The sequence below is a fragment of the Aythya marila genome (genome assembly GCF_965140915.1).
Source record: "Aythya marila genome assembly, chromosome: 10".
Taxonomy (NCBI): domain Eukaryota; kingdom Metazoa; phylum Chordata; class Aves; order Anseriformes; family Anatidae; genus Aythya; species Aythya marila.
Window position 1 is genome coordinate 18596229 of NC_139051.1, and position 16906 is coordinate 18613134.

At 37.5% G+C, this 16906-nt stretch overlaps 1 protein-coding gene across 6 annotated transcripts in view; it reads left to right on the top strand.

Annotated features, from left to right (window-relative positions):
* Positions 1 to 16147, top strand: part of HDAC11 (histone deacetylase 11) — a 33820-nt gene extending 17673 nt beyond the window's left edge. Inside the window, exons 7-11 of one of the 6 annotated variants that reach the window (XR_014318179.1) lie at positions 805 to 867; positions 2964 to 3060; positions 5909 to 6087; positions 7227 to 7783; positions 7912 to 8532. Coding sequence is in view for 5 of the 6 variants with exons in the window: in XM_082768209.1 (XP_082624335.1) it covers positions 805 to 867; positions 2964 to 3060; positions 5909 to 6087; positions 8539 to 8697 (498 nt within the window). In the remaining variant the exon portion in view is untranslated. The other 5 variants (XM_082768209.1, XM_082768208.1, XM_082768211.1 and 2 more) reach the window with 5 other exon arrangements.
* The last annotated feature ends 759 nt before the right edge of the window (positions 16148 to 16906 follow it).

The following is a 16906-nucleotide window of genomic DNA, read 5'->3' on the forward strand; positions in this document are numbered from 1 at the left end:
TAAAAAGTGACTTTAATGTATACAGTCCCTGCTGTGGCTTTTTTAAAATGGTGGATTTTACACAATCGGATGCCATCAGAATGGCGTGCCTCCCATTCAGCTGATAAGCCTTGTGTGTGCCATCATTTGTGTCTCAGGAAAATGGCTTCTCACCATTTGGGGGCCTACGCAGCTATTGCTTCACCCTGTCCCAACCCACAGTTATTGCTGTGCCTTTCTCCGTGCTGTTACTTGTTCCATTCCTGCCTCTGACAGCACCAATGCCACAAATAGCTTCATGGTCCCTAGCTGGACCTGTCCTTTTTGTTTGGCTGGTGTGAAGAGACATACCACCTATGCTTGCATAGAGCCAGCACTGCTATAGCAGCATTTACTTATTTTCCTGGACTTTAATATGTTATTCGGTGCCACTGGGCTTAAGCCCAATGTGGAACCTCCTTCGTAAAATACTGTGTAATGCTGTATGTCCTTGATCCTACATTGTCTGATACCTTTTGTGAGAAAGAGGATATAAATATAAAGCTTTTTCTGCCCTTTCTCCACCAACGTTTCCTACAGATAGGTAAATACTTGCACAGATGGCTGTTCATGCATTTCATACCACGGAAATGTATAGTTTTTAATATGTAATCACAAAAATATGTGAAATAATTAGATCTTTTGTAATCAATTTTTTTGGAGTCATTTGGAATACATGCCGTTGAAGCCAAAACTATAACACACTGTGCAAACTTCTAGTCTTCCGTTAATCTGTCACCTGCATTTATAACTATCTCTTCATCTTTTCTTTGCTCGCATATCCAGTTCTTATTTGAGAGAGTACCAGGGGTGTCCAAAGCCACAATTATCGATCTGGATGCTCACCAGGTGAGTAACTTACCTGTATTCAGTACTGCATATGTTTTGCTAGAAGTACAAGTGTGTGATAAAGACCACTTTTCTTATAGTAGCATAAAATGTCAATTCACAGAACACAAAGTTAATCATGGACAATGGAAGTTGTTAACAGTTGAGTTGTTTAATTATCTTATGTTCCAATGGGCTGGTGAGCCAGTTCAATAAAATTAAACTGAGTTGTAGCTCCATCGTGTGGCTAGATGTAAATTTATTTTTGAGTTGCATGTTGATTGGTAGCATATAGTCTGAAGAGTAGTTCAGTATCCCAGAAGAAACTGAAACTTCTTAAAATGGAATTACGGGTAGTTCAGCTGCTTGATTGTTGCTGCAACCTTTGCAGGAGATGAATTTTATCTTCAGTGTTTAATAGAAAGATTGACTTCAGGCTAATGAAGTAAAAAATAAATCTCTACAACTCATAGAGTGATTTTCTGTAGGTACTGAGAACAAATGTCCTCTTTAGTAGGATTTTCAAAAAAAAAAAAAAAATCCTAAAAGGAAGGAAATGGCATTTTTAGAAAAGCAGTTAATGTGCTAAAATTGTCCAATCTAAAGTACTGAAGATATTTTAGTATGTGTAAATAAATAGCTTATGAAGTGGTTCCATTGCAGTGAAGAAGCCTAAGGGCTTCAGAAGCATTCCATCTTCTGTCATTTCTCTTATCTGCAAGTTAAGGCATCTAAAATTGCCAGGAAACAAAGGCATAATTCATGCAGCAAAAAGATGTTTTGCATTTCTGATTCTCTGGGCACCTCTGTCAGGTTGTAGATGTTGTTGTTTCTTGTGTCCTTTAAAAGATTTCTAGTATACTTGCTGGCTGTCAGGTGTCATGCTAGTGACCTTGATTGACACTCTAAATCACTCCTTACTGTAATTGTTTCCTTTCTTTTGGGATTAAGAGGTGTGTGAAGTAGTAGCTTAGCAGATCCTTTTGAAGTACGCAGGCATCCCCAAATATTGAGTGTCCCAGTTCTCGGTGCATTTGAGTTTCACCTTTCTGAAGAAAATGGTTGACCAGGAGGCTCTTGTACTCCTAAATGTTTCTGTGTGTACCAAAGGTGCTGAAGAAATATGTAGGAGATGCAGTTTAATAGCCTAAAAAAATATGTAATGCTTCCAGTTCCCCTTTTTCATGTGCATTGACTAGCTTTAGCCATTTGTTTCTGCATTTTGTGATTGTTGTTTAGGAAGTCATAGCAGAAGTATAGCTTAACTATTTGCTGGAAGGTTTGCAAAATCAATGTAAGTGATGTGCCCGAAGTACTGAAGATATTTCTGGTTTCTGTTTCTATAGTTTAAATGAATCACTCTAATAAAGTAGTGGTCAGGTCCTATATGATACATTGATTTTGATAAAAGTATCTTGGGGATTGCTGTGAAGAGATATTGTACTTGTTGAAAAAACTCTAAATGAGAACCAAAAGAATACTATTTAAATTCAGATATGGGGTTGGTGGGAAGTACTCAAAATCTGAATTTTCTCTTGAGCATCCAGCTTTCCACCCAATACAATATTTTTGTAGGGAATTTGTGGTGATAATAAAATGTTCAACAATTAAATTGGGTATTTAGTGTTTCTAATTTTTCCAATGACTACTTATCTCACCAACATGTGAGTTATCAGAGGAACTGCAGTCTGATCTTTTATCATTGTACTAGGATGTCAGTATCCTTGCATCAGAATCCATTCTGAATGCTGGAAGTGGCATTTCATACAATTGGAAAGTTATCTGTTCTGCAGTCCTGGCCATGGTTGCTTTTGAGATGCTGATGAAAACAATTAGGTTTTAATTTTCACTTATTTTTCTTGTATGTGCAATGAGATCTATAATTACCTTCACAGAGACACTAGGATGCTGATTTTGATAATACCTGCAGCCTTCGGACTGATACTGTCAAAGCCCACAAGGCTCTATACCTCAAAATAACCTTGAAGACTATAAATAAGGAAATGCCACAGGAGTTTTAAATGTTTGGCCTTTGTAGTCTTAATTACCTTAGAATTTGCAGATTATGTAGTTCTGTGTGAGTGTGGTAGAAAGAACTAACTCTGGATTTCCTTTAGGGAAACGGCCATGAGAGGGATTTCATGGATGATCAGAGAGTATATATTATGGATGCATACAATAGATATATTTATCCGGGGGATGGATTTGCTAAACGTAAGTATAATTAAAATTCATGTTCCAGAATGTGAAAGAATTACTGTAATACTGAACTTTTTTCATTTACTAAGAAGTCTCCTTGCAAGTATGTTAATGAGACTTTTTTTTTTTTAAGTTCACATTGAACATACCACTTTTGGTGATTTTCTGATATATCACAATAGTGTTAATTCTGTAGCTTTCCCTCACTTCTAGAATGAAGTGTCTTCCTTCGTTTCTGGGATGAATTTCTGGAACACAAGGTGTGGGCATTGTGTGGACAAAAAAAAAGGCATAAGCATCCCTTTATTCACATATCAAATTGTAACATTTCTAATGGATGAATTAAGACCAAAACAAAGCCCTTGTTAGGAAATTTAAAATACCAAATGTTAGGGGCCCGGGAGGTGAATCTGGTGTTTGCCCTTTGTTTCTCAGTTATTCCTTCAATATGTTTTTCTGAGTTCTTTGCTTTTATACATAGTGTCCATTAAAATTGGTAGCAAATTAAATTCACTGTAGTGTAGATGCACATTGTCTAGTCCTACATAGCAATTCAGTTACTGTTTCTTACTTCCATATGCTTGAAATCACTTTCTGCCTAAACTCAGAGGGCTTTGGGGGTTAGGCCTTATCATCATTGAGGCAGATTGTGCTTTCAAAGCTGCTGAAATGATGGGATTGCTACAAATTTTATTGGAGCTTTTTTTTTTTTTTTCCTGGGGGGGGAAAAAGTTACTGCCTGAAGAGTCTCTCTGTTGTGCCTGTTGCTCTGTACCCTATATTTGAGCTGCACAGAATGTTTCTTCTGTGTTTCTCCTGATGACCTGGGACTTCTCAAATGCCAGCTGTCCCAGGTGCAGGCCTACTCTGGCAGCAGTACTGTTAGAATGGATCCTAGTTTGATTCAATTCTCAGCCCTCTCTTTTGAAGATGGCAGTACTACCACTCCCTTTCTGCAGATGAAGCATGAGGTGCCAAAAGCTGTGGCCAGAGGCACATGAATATGTAATTCCTTGTAGTTAGAATAAGGGTACCTAAATAAGAATTCACTAAATTCTTGAAAAATTATCATGCTAGATGGCTGGTTGAAAACAAAATCAGAGAGGGAGCCTTTTGAAGGGAGATAAACATGTGACCTGAGAGTTTGAGCCCTTAGCTGCTCTGTCTCTCTGGATCTCTTACTTGTGTTCTCCCCCCTTTATTAGAGAAGTCTATTCTGTACATTTTTCTCTACTTCATTAGGGGGGGGAAAAAAAAAGACTGACACTGCCTAATGCTTAGCCTTAAGGATCATCATGCTGTTTCCCTGAAAAGAAATGTTTTAGAATTGCACAGAAACTTAGGAAGAAGATAAATGTGAAAAAAGACTATTTCCATGAACACTGGGCTAGAGGACTGACAACCTAAACTCAAAATTCAGGCCTTCAAAAAGCATTGCTGATGGTTAGGGTGTCATTTTACCTGTGCTCAAAGCTTCAGAATTTTATTCACAAGTTAGCAAGAAGTGGATGAAAGGGTATGAAATGCAAAGAGGTGTTGGTTTAACCTCTAGGTCCATCACTGTAAATCAGTAGTCACTCTGATCTGGGTAACAACTAATCAGTGTAATTTTTTGTGTTGGAGATGAAGTCAAGATAACTGCAGCAGTATGGAATCTTATTCCTGTTTGTCTCAAATTTATGGTTTTACTGGAATGACGCTTGTTTGTTCCCTATTCTAATGCATTTACCTCCTTCGTAAAGTTCTCTCCAGCTAGCGGAATCTTCGCCTCAAAGAGCCTCTAGGTGCTGGTCAGAACAGGACGACTTTGCAGACTTTTATAAACACTTATAGAACAATAAGAGAAGAATTCAGGAGAAATAAATTTTGAAAACTAATGTTTGCAGTAAAAACAGTTTAAAGAAAAATAACGTTTTGCTAATGTTGAACAAGGAAAGCAGGGAAATACTACCCAGCAATCACTGCGACAAATAAGTGTCATTGTGTGTTGAATTCCTCCATGCACACTTGGTGGGTTCTGAATCCACACTTAGGATTTAGAGCTCCAAATCATTTAAGTCAAGGCATAGGATATGCTGAGGTGGAGGTTGTATCTTGAAACACGTTTGACATAATTTGATTAATTCATATTTAGCGTTACACATGACTGCCTAAAGGCACGGAAAGCTAGGCTTTATAACCTTGGACTTCTTTCCTCTTCTGCCTTCTCAACCCTTCTTTTCTACTTCTAATGCTTTCCTAGAAGCATTGCAAATAATTTGATTTAAATTAAGAATAGATATTTGCTCCTTCTATTAGGATTATAAGGTAAGAACATTAAATTGGAAACGCTTCGGGCAAAGCTAAATCTTGTTATGCGGAAAGCAGTTCACGTACATTCATGATCCCTTGCTGTTAAGTTTTCAGTGTTGAGATAAATATCACTGAGACAAATTAAGATGTTTTATTTTTATCTTGTGGTGGTTTTTTTCCAGCTGTTTCTCTGCAAAAACAATTCAGTGTTCTCTTATGCTCTATTCGGATTAATTAAATGATTTTTTTTTTAAATGATTTCTTTGCTGATTGGTAAATGGATTTGTATGTTGGTCACTTTTCAGTAACATTTTCCACTTGTGCTTTAGAGATTTTTTTTTTTTCCTGCATTGAGTTCTGTCTTCAATGGAATTTTTTCAAGGTCACCGAACTTGCATTTGCTGCAAAAACAAGTAGCTGAATAATGTTCTTTAATTAAAGATTCTGTGAAAATGTAGTGTATTTACAAAATTTATCAAAATGTCTTTTTTCATCACTTACGTAACTAAGTCTTGCTTTTTTTTTTTTCCAAAGCAATCCTTTGTTTGCTCAGTAACTCAAACTTTTTTAGGTGCCATAAAACGCAAGGTGGAATTAGAGTGGGGTACAGAGGACACAGAATATCTGCAGAAGGTACATACTCACGTGGAAGGAGCGTTAAATGAACTAAAACCTGACATCATAGTTTATAATGCTGGGACTGACATTCTGGATGGCGATCCATTGGGAGGACTTGCTATTTCACCTCAGGTTTGTATAATACTAAAACACATACAGACTCTCACTCTTCAATTAATACTGGAGGCACTCCTGAGAGTGCATTACTTGTGGCAATTTGTTAGATGAAAGCAAGACACATACCTCAAAGTAAAACCAAAATGTTTTTCTGTTACAGGTGCATCTCCATTGCTCTTTTACCGTATGTTTTCAGTTGTCTTTTTCTGGCTCTAAATATTTCTGTTGTCGTGTGCCTGTTTAAGTATGATATATTTTTCTCTCAAAAATTTTCTCTCTAAAATATACCAGTTTTGAACAGGCAGTGTTCAGAGGGGTGTATGTGTTCACAGTGTGCCTAGCTCTTATTTTTCTTGTGGTTCTGCTCCTGCATCTGGTTCTTTCTCTTTGTCTCTTTTCCCCTCATATAGCACATTTGACACCTTTGTCACCTGCCCCCAGTATGTATCTTACAAGTAACTTCCTCTGTGGCACTTCTGTTTTTTTGAACTGTTCTTCTGGTGTCTTCCAGGTCTAGCAGTTTGTGCAGCCTGTCTGTGCTCTTTAGAAATGAATGGTTTTTCCTCTTTCACCACTCATTTCTCTCCAACTATCACTCTGTTTTTCAGTTCAGTTTAACTGTACTTTCCAATCTAGTTTCAGATTTAATTTTTATTTGTTCTGTGTAGCTGCATAGAGGCCTTCACCTTCCTGAGATAGTGACAGCTAGGCACTTTTGTCAAAAAAGAAAGACGGCTCATCCTCCTCAGACAGCATATCAAATCTGTCCTGTTTTTATATTTGATTTTTTTTACTGTCTACTGGTTCAATACAGGAAAAAATGCTTTATTGATTTGTGAGCTCTCAGAATCCTTTCTAATCGAGCCATCATTCGATCTGTTCTGTTTTGCAATGCTTTAGTTTTCAAAAGCTCTTCTACAGAGCTCTAGTTCTGTACTGATTTGTGTTGCCTTTCTGATACAATTCCTCATTCTTCTTGTCTGTCACTGAGCAGCCTGTCCTTCCTTGCTTTCTGACTTCTTGCAAAATCCCTGATGGGTTGGGGTGGAGGAACTTGAGAACTGGTTGGAATCACCAGGTATTGTTTCTGTGACTGTATAAAGGCCTCTCTGGATGAGAAAAGAAGAGCTGAGAGGCTTGGACTTGTTTTTCAGATTGGAGAGGATACTGCCTGAGGTGTAGGATCTCGTGTGGTGGAACGGAGCTTTTTGGGAAGCAGTGGCCATCAAGAGAAATGGAAGCTGGTGCTACATAAGAAATACTTAGATGTGCCCTTTCACATTTCTGACAGGGTGGAACAGTGTTAATCATCAAGAACAATGAGTTGCTGTAGCCTGTTGTATGCCATATAGAAGAAGAAAGATATAAGATGTAGGAAGGAGGGAAAAGAAGGGTAAATGAGCCTTCCAGTCATGAGCAGAGATGAAAGGCAGTGTGTCATTTCTCTTTGCAACCACTGGTTCAGGTGCCTTCTTTTCTCTCTGATCTAGTTGGCTTAGGGAGTGGATGACTTGGTTCACCACATTTGAAATCCCAGTCTATTGGAAATGCTAAAAATGAAGGCATTGACCCTTGAAAGTTCATTTCTTCAAGGCTCATGAGTCCAGTCGTCAGTTGTGGATATTCTTTGTGTTTTTAAAGTCTTGCTATAGTGCTAATTATACGCAAAGTATGCCTCCAAGCTATTGCCAGAAAACATGATATGTAGCAGGTAAGTCCCTCTTAACTTTGTAAATTACAAGTGTGGCAGGCTGTCATTTTCAGTTGATTTGTTTTTTTTTTCTGGTAACAAGCGGGCTGTGGGAGTAAGCCCATGTCTTTTTCCCTCAATTTTTCCAGGATCAGCCACTAGAGATCTTGGAGGAGAAATGAGGCACTCTGGTTCCCCTGAATAGTGACTGCTTCCAGTTCCTGTGTGGGGATAGTATTTGCTGATTCCAGTGATGGTTCCCAGGGGATGTACAGCTTGTTCTAGAATTCTGTTATTTCCTTTAAGGATCTGTTCCTTCAGTTTCCTTTGTCTTGATTTTCTGTTATTAGCCCTTACTCCTACTCTACTCTTTTGCAGAGTTGTCAGACTATACAGAAACTATTACTGGTGCATGGTTTTACAAAATATTTTTCAGCTACATTTGCATATTATTCATTTCCATTTGTTTGTGGTCAATTCGTTTAAAACTTATATTTCCTGGGCAGGAGTTCTTACAGGAATTTACAGTAGGCAACTTCTATCTATTGTATCTTCAAAAACCAAGACAAAGATTTTGTATTTGTTGTTTGTGAAAGGATTTTGCACGTGAAGTTTCTAACAGGGCTTGTAAACTATTTTTTTTTTCCAATATAAAATGCAGGGCTTAATTGCTGATTAAGCATCCCATACTGCAATTCCATAAACAACAGACTGTCTGTTAGAACTAAAACATCATATTTGTATCACTTTTTTTTGTAACTGTTGTAAACATGCAGGGAATTGTGAAGAGAGATGAAGTTGTATTCAAGGCTGCCAGAAGCCGCAGAATCCCGATCCTGATGGTGACATCTGGAGGCTACCAGAAGAGGACAGCACGGATTATTGCTGATTCTATCCTCAATTTGCACAACCTGGGGCTTATTGATAAAGAATGAGTGGCCAGTGAAGCTGAAAATCCCAAGGTAGAAAAGATGATTAGGGACTCCGTTACAGACTTAACCAACTTGTCACTGTAATAATAAGTTACTAAATTTTAGGAAAAAAAATACTGTTTTAGGAGCAGGAAGTCTTCGCATCATTATCAAGGTTAATATAAGAAATTCAGAAAGGACTCAGCTTGCCTTTAAAATAATGTATCACAGATAACACACGGTTGCAGATTAACTCTGTTTAACATCTGAAACTATCTTGAGCAAAGGCAACAAATCCTTTTGAGCTAATTTAGACGTACTCAAGGGGACCTTATTTCAGTTCATAATACTACTGTAGAAAGCTTTAATTGTTTCTTATTGTTATAGGTACTCTATTATATAGAAAGAACTATGCAGTTGTTATCCAAAGACTGTCCCAGACCTATTTCACATGATACGGTTCTGACAGTGGTGGGAGTAATCTGGACTAAATGTATTGACATTTTTCTTAAATACTGCATGTGTATTCTGCGCAGTCTTCAACTGTTGATTTAACACTATCGTGCAATACTATGGAAAACAGTTCAGTTGCTTGGCTTTTAAGCCACAGCCTATTAGAATGGAAGTTCATTAATTTGTATTTTATTCTTATTGATGATAGTGACTTCATAGTACTTTTAAACAGATCAAGAAGTAGAAGATGAAGTATCTTTGGCTTCTTATGCAAATGAGTGGTAAGGGCTCAGCATTAAGTCTGGTTTTTGCCTCTCAAAATGAGGCCTGCATATAAAAAGCAATAGTTACTATGCATTGTAAATCAGACTTAAAAAAAACAAAACAAAACAAAAAACACTACTATAAAACTAATATTAGAGTTCTGAGAATTCTAGCAGAAAACATCACGTAGAAATACAGAATACCTTTTGTTATCACATCATGTATGTGATTGCAGATTCTTGTCCTGAATAAAAAAAATAAGAGTAAATTTTGATTTTTTTTTTTCCCCAACTAGTGCTTTTTAGTTGCTTGAAGACTAGTGGTAGTCGTAGCTGCAGTTGCAGTAACCAAATTGTTCGTATTTAAATAAAATACTGTGAAATTTCTACATTAAGCTAATTTAATAACCATATACGAGAGCTTCTAGGAGGTACTGCAATTTGAGAGCAAAATAATGTATTCAGAAGCAAATTTGGTACATTAACTCTAAAGATTGTTTTATTTAAGTTGGTATACTTTGCATTAAGTACTGTTTGTAGCATTGGGTCATAAATGTACTAAAGTGTATATTTTGCAAGAGCTTTTTTTAACTTCCGAGTATCACTGATTTGTAGTACAAGTTTAATGTATTTCTGTGAAGGGACACCAATATTTTCCTTGTAGTGGAATCAGTATGTAAGTTATTTGAGGAATGTTTAATTCTAATCAGAATACTTACCTCAGTTGTTATTTTTTGATTTATGGGGTTTGTTAATTGTAAGAACTTGCACAATTGCTATAAATATCTGCTTTAAAACAGAATTGGCATATTGCACTAATATTGAGTTGCAACACTGTTATTAAAAGGCACTTTTAAATTTCTTACTATATGGGTGGTCAATGTACAACTAATGTTGAGATTTATTTTTTCTATACTGTGTTACTGAAGGATGTTGCTATTCTTTCATATAATTTTTATAAAATTAAACTACGTTTCTATGAACTAAGCCCCTGTAATAGTACCATATGGTCTTTTCCCAAATACATTGTGTTTGTATGTTTGTTTTTCCTCAGTGGAGATTAAAATCATGTTGAATATTGCTGATTGACTTCCTTCACTTTGCACGTATTTTTGCTGTCAAAAATGTTGAATGGAACACTATTAGAAAGACAGGAAGATACATTTTTCCATAATTAAAATGTAGCTAAAACTGCAGCGAGTCTTAGGGGTGGATAATTCAGTGTTCCTCAACAGTGGAGGACTTCTGAGTTAATGTGTTCACCTCATAAAGTGACCTCGGGAGTTTGGTATCCAAACACACTTTAACAACTCATCAAGAGGTGTTAATTTGGAATTAGAAAACAACTTTATATTCTATTGCCTATATTATAACTCCTATTTTAATTATTTTATTACAGGTATTGAACTGTAAACTAAGATTCTGTTAAGACTGAAACAGTTTTTTAGTCCTTTTTTCTGAAATTATTGATTTCAGAAAAATTCAAAATATCTATTTCAAGTTATTGAAATAAATATTTGCAGAAGAACCTATTAGCTTTCAAAGGCTTGTGTAAAACTTACGGTCTCTATTGTGTGAAATAACTCGTGGCTGCATTTTGTGTTTGGCAAATGCAACGCATTCATACTTTTTAATTTTTCAATTTAGTGTAATACTAGATTTGTCAGAAGCAGAAGATGAATTCCCACATGTTAAGAAGCTATACCAAGACAAATGTCAACAGTTCCTCAGAAAGAATTGATAAAACTGTTTCTAAGTTGAATTTAAACTTCAGATATTGTATGATTCATAATTAATGTAGTGTTATCATTAGGCAAAGATGCAATGAACTTTTTGTCATGGAAACATTTGCAGGTGTCGACAACCATCAGAATTTTTAGCTTCAGTAAAAATGTTTGTGGAACACGAAGAACTATGAGGCACTTAGGATAATGCTGTATAGTCAGATTTTGTTGAGAAAATAGGAGATATTTTTGTTTTTGTTTTTGTGTTGGAGTCTTTTTTAATTGCAGTTGTAACTCTAAAATCTTCCCATAAAAGGGAGGAGTGTTTCAGAACTGATACCCGAACTTACAACAAAAAACATCTCTTGAAGAAAGGCTGGTAGGTCCTCTTTCATAATAAGACAATGGTTCTGACTCAAATTATTGAGGAAAAAAATAGGCTTGTCTAATAGCTTACAGTTAATGTACAAATGAGTTTCTGCTTAGTTGTCTACCATTGGAATGTATTTAATAAAATGAGAAGAGTTGATGCTGTCATACATCTGATTTGACAGTTGGTATGTTGACTTCCAAGCTTTTGTCTCTCTTCTTTTACAATCCAGGTATGGTGCAGAAGTTGGTGTTTGAGGCACTAGGCATTGTGTTAGCAGTCTCACACTGATTACATTTTAGTGTTACATTATTACGTGGTAACTTCAAATTCTTTATTGACCTTCAGGTTGAGATTTTTTTTAATTTTTTGAACATCCTGGATTCTGAAGTCCCAGATTTATGAGGAAAATTTTGATAAATGCTGTCAGCTGCAATTGTGATAAAATACGGAGTTTAAGAACATGAGTTGGTAGTCAGCTTATTGTGTGCAGGGTGGGGAATACGTACACGTATTTTTGGTAAATAATACCTGTCTGGGCACCCCAGTTCCCTACTCCTTGCTGGTCTTCGCAGCTTGAGAAGCCCAAGGGTTCTTAAACTGCCCCTGGCCTTGTCCTGCTGTCTGAGGAAGTTTTTCACCAGTATTACTGTCCTCTCTTGTGCATACGAGGTATGCAGTTCTTTTCAGTGCTGGCTGCATGCTTTCTTGTCGTCTGTGAAGTGACACAAATGTCTTGTGCCTTACATACTATATAACTTCATCCTACATGCAACATAGCGTGGGAGCACACTGACAAACCCAGATGTAGTTAAGGTAGTAATTTTGGATATGCTATTCTGCCAGGAGCTGCAGGATCTTGCTGAGTTCAGAAAGCTGCCGGGTCTAGGGTCTCGGCACTGTGTGCTGTGCCAGTTGTTGAATAACTGCAAACATTTTCCATTCTAGAAAACTGCTTTGCAGAAGAAGGAAGTTCACGTTCTATCTTTACCCAATGGGAAATGATCTTTCTTATGCTCCCTGGCTGATTATGAAGTGCAAAGCATATCAGAAACAGTAATAAAGGGCCTAACCCCAAGTGATGTTCTACCCTGATCTTGCCCTGAATTTAGCACTGCTTGTGTCTTCCACAGCTAGAGGCAGGCCCAAAGTTTTCTGCTATGTACTCACCTTTATCTTTAAATAGGTGTGACTTCGATGTTTTTGTTTTCCATTGATCATGATATTTTTGGTAATCTCTTGGATTTCCCATCCAGTGTTCATCCACTTTTCCTTTCCTTCTGTACAATTTTGCCAAAGTAATTTTTTTTCCTGGAGATTAATAGAATTAACTGAAAAGAGATGTGACATCTTGGTAAGCAGTATGAAGGACTAATTCTTACTGCTTGGCTCTATGCTTACCACAGCAGTGAGAATAGGAGGTTGTTTTTACTCAGCTTCCAACTCATTGCAAGCATGGTACTTACCTTTAGATGGTACCCACCTTTAGATTGTGCTTAGAAAAAAGTAAATAATCCCTGCCTTGCTTGCTTACCACATCCTGAATGTGCAAAAATGCTGTATCCTGCATATAATAGTGACTTTCTGAAACTGCAATCAGAATATGGCAGTATGACAGAACTTAATTGAAAAGATTGATTTGATATAGATGTTGAATAGGAGATGACTGTGGTGGGGCTGTGACTCTGACTTACTAGCCTGCTGCAGTTCTGACCTCTCCCAACATCTCATCTGAGATCAAACTTCTGTTTGGAGGTGGAGTAAGCACAGCTTTGGAAAGACCACTAGTGATGAGGCACATCTTGTGTTATCACTCCTGCAGTATTTTTATTTGGCCAGTGTGATGGTCTGTGGCACTCATTTCCTTTTCTTTTTTTTCCCCTTCAAAACTAACATTACATGTAATTAGTTCAACTGTGTTGTCAGATACAAAGCTAGTTACATGTTTCCGTTAATCAGATCCAAACTCTTGTTTTATTTTGCCGTTGAACATAACATCCTTTGAGCTTTACTGGAACTGATTATCTTTATTTTGGAAATTCATGTTTGGCATAAAAATGGGGGGGAGGAAGGGGATGCATTCAAGACCAGCCTAGAAGGATATTTAATGTCTTTATGGTGTCTTCAAGTTAGTATTTAGTAGAGTTATAACATGCAATGCTTTGTAAGAGCAAAAAGATGTCACCTTTCTTGAAGTTTTGCCATCTTAAGAAAGACTGGAGTTAATCCAAAAGGTAGTTTGTCATTTGGCCTGTAGTTTTACCCTTGTGGTTTTACTCTGTAGCTGCCACTACAGGGGAGGGCAAGATGGACGTAAGGTAAAAGCAGAGAAGAAACAAGGAAACTGAAAATTTCTGAAGTGAAAAGCCATAGCCTGCTCTCTACTTTCCTTACATACAGCATGACATTTGAGAGCTGCAGCCAACAGGAGATTCCTAGCTTTCTGTATGAACCAAGTAGTATCTTGTTGGTATCTGCATTTTTATTTACATCTTCCACAGCTTTTCATTCTTTACTAATCTTTCCTATGGCTGCCACCCATCAAAAGTGTCACTGAGAACCTGCTGCTTTTTTATGATGGTGCCCAGGACTTTGCGTGGGTGCCACTCACCAGTGGCCAGATATCTGTAGTACTGCTGCTTGGCGGCTGACTTACACTTTACAGCTGCATCCAGCTATTTACAAGTTCCCCACAGAGAAGCTTAGTGGAGTTTAGGCTTGTTCATATCGGTCCTCAGTTACAGCTGCTACTGCTTGTTTAGTGTATGAGATCTTCTGAACTGGGTGTGTTAAGGCAGGCGCTGTGTGTGCACCTGAGAGCCTGAGGAAGTGGCATGGGTACACAGCAACTCCTATTGATAATTGTGTTTTAGGATAAGCAGCTCAGTGGGGTCCCAGTTCAGAAAGATGTTTGCTGCCTGAATAGAAGTAATTCGTAATAGCTTGTTCAGGAAGGGAAACAGTGTTTGATTTTAATTTGGTTCCTTTAAAAATCAAAACAAGCTGACAAATACCAGAAGTAAATGGAGATGTATTTTTTCTGTGGGACTTACAAAAACTAGTGTGTCTGATGGTTCTCAAATTCGAGATCTTATGCTTGTTTTGGAGTGCTATTGTAAATGAGATGAGTTAGTCTTTGCCAAGACAACATCCTGTGATAATCAGAGAAGTGCAGATTAATCGAAAGCAGAGGGGAAGGCATAGCTGCAGGTGACATGATGCAACTGCTACGATCGTTCCCAGTTTCATATGGTGACGCTGCTCTGGCTTAGCAGAGGAAGTATGGGTATAATGAGACACAGCCCTGCTTGTTGCTTTGTAGGCATGAAAAGATGGTGAAGTTCTGAAGCAAATAAGCTGGTCTCAATATTCTAATTCCCGTTTGCTTTCTTTTTCCGGAACACTTAAATTTTAATTATTTGAACGCTGCAAGACCCAAGTGATGTTTCTTAAAAACCCGTAGATTCTTATAGGCTTTGTTGTAGCGCTCATAGGAGGTCTCAAGCTGCTGCCACGAGTGTTGGCCGCGGCTCAGCTGTAGCCTAGCAGGGTGCATGAGCACAGGCAGCCCCTTGGGCCCCCCAAGGAGAGGTTCTCTGCACAGCTCAGCAGCTCCGGCCCCTGTCTGTAAGTCAGGTGTGGTGATACCAACTCTGAACCTGCTCTGGTCTTAGCAATGCCATGCATCAGTTTTTGGGTAGCCCCATGAGACCTCACGATGCACTGCCTGTTTTAATGCGAGTTTGTAACAGTTTCCTAAAGTACTAGTAGAGGAAATCCTTAAACTATTGGAAGTTGCAAACAGAAGTATTGATGGAACTAACTTCTTTTTTTTGGATAAATCGCTTAAGCTTCATGGTATACTAGCTCTGAAATTAATTCTGAGGTGAATTCTCCTGCCTACTGTTTCTCAAAGTCACCTTTTTTAATTAAAGAAAAAACGAAACTTCTGGACACCTTGTTGGCAGTTCTAAATGTGGAACTTGGAGAAAATGCTTTAAAGATTTGTACTTATGTTTGCAATTAATGTGCTTAATGTAATTCCTACCGTGTTGGGATCAGAGAACAAAATTCTACAAACACAAGTTAGATGTACTCACATTTCAAAAAAAATTTGTGTGATGAGATTGTAAAGCCAAAGTAGTGTTTCACCTCATACCATTCAACAGATTTTTATTATTAATATTTTCTTATAAGGAGGAAAGCCCACTTTGGGCCTTTTTTCTTTCTGGTATGCAGTATCATCTGCTCTGTAAATGATGCTAATCTTCTGTCTTTTTTTTTTTTTTTTTTTCCTCATCTGTTATTGTTTCTAGATGTAAACATTGTGTCAGCAAGATGCAGTTGTGGAGTGGAAGCCATAGTAAAACTCAGCTGTGCTTTGATTTCTGGAGGGATAGAACATACATTCCAGACAATTTGCTTCCAATTCCATCTTCTCCTCACTCCTTATGATTACTGACTCATAAATCCATCTAGTCGCAAGACAGTAAAGTAACTCTGCACGGTAACTCAAATAAATAACAAAGGTAAACCAGTACATCTCAAGCAAACTTTCCATGTGATTCTTTCCATTTCTTGTTGAGAGTGTTAGAAAGCTTTAGGAGTTCCCAGAAAGGAGCTTTTTTAATGCTATTTGCAAGTTGGAAATGCCCAAAGTTTCAGACTTCTATTTTATAGATCTATGAAAGAGCTGTGCATGCTTCACCCAAGCCTTAGTTAGCAGAAGGTACAAGTTTTACAGAGAATACAGCGAAATCATGATGTAAAAACGAGTACAATGTGCAGTGACTATGTTAAAAGGCAGGAGAAGTCTCTTGTATTTTCTCTAGTCTGCATTGCTCTTGAGGGAGTATTATATTGAAACAAAACTGATCAGTGGTAGAGCTGTAGAGGAGCTGTAGAGATTCCATGGGTCATCAGGGTTTCACACCATTCGTTGTGATTAGATACAAGATGATATGCTGATAAATTAATTTGAAAACCGCTAAGTCCTCTGCTGAACTGTGACTACACAACTCATATAACTTCTAATGGAGATGTATCTGCTGCTGAGGACAGTTTTCCATTTATTGTCTTAAAAGTCCAGAGAGTAACTACATGCTTTATAATCTAGTCTAATTTCATTTGGTTGATTAAAATGTGAGCTGTATTTCCTTACTGGTTAAGTGGTGTGGGAGGGACGTGACACCCCATGTTCAATGAAAGATGTGCTGTGGGAGAAATGTTATGTCTAAGGAAAGTGACAGTTTTCTGAATGCATAGTTACTTAAACCATAAGACAAGGATGAAGAGCAAAGCTTGATTTAATGCTATTTAAAAACTTTCCAGAACTCTTGCTTTCTCACAGAAGTTAGGTGTCTGTAGCAATTACAGCACACTATGTGTAAGTGTTCAGGGTATGTACAAGGCTATGCAAAAAG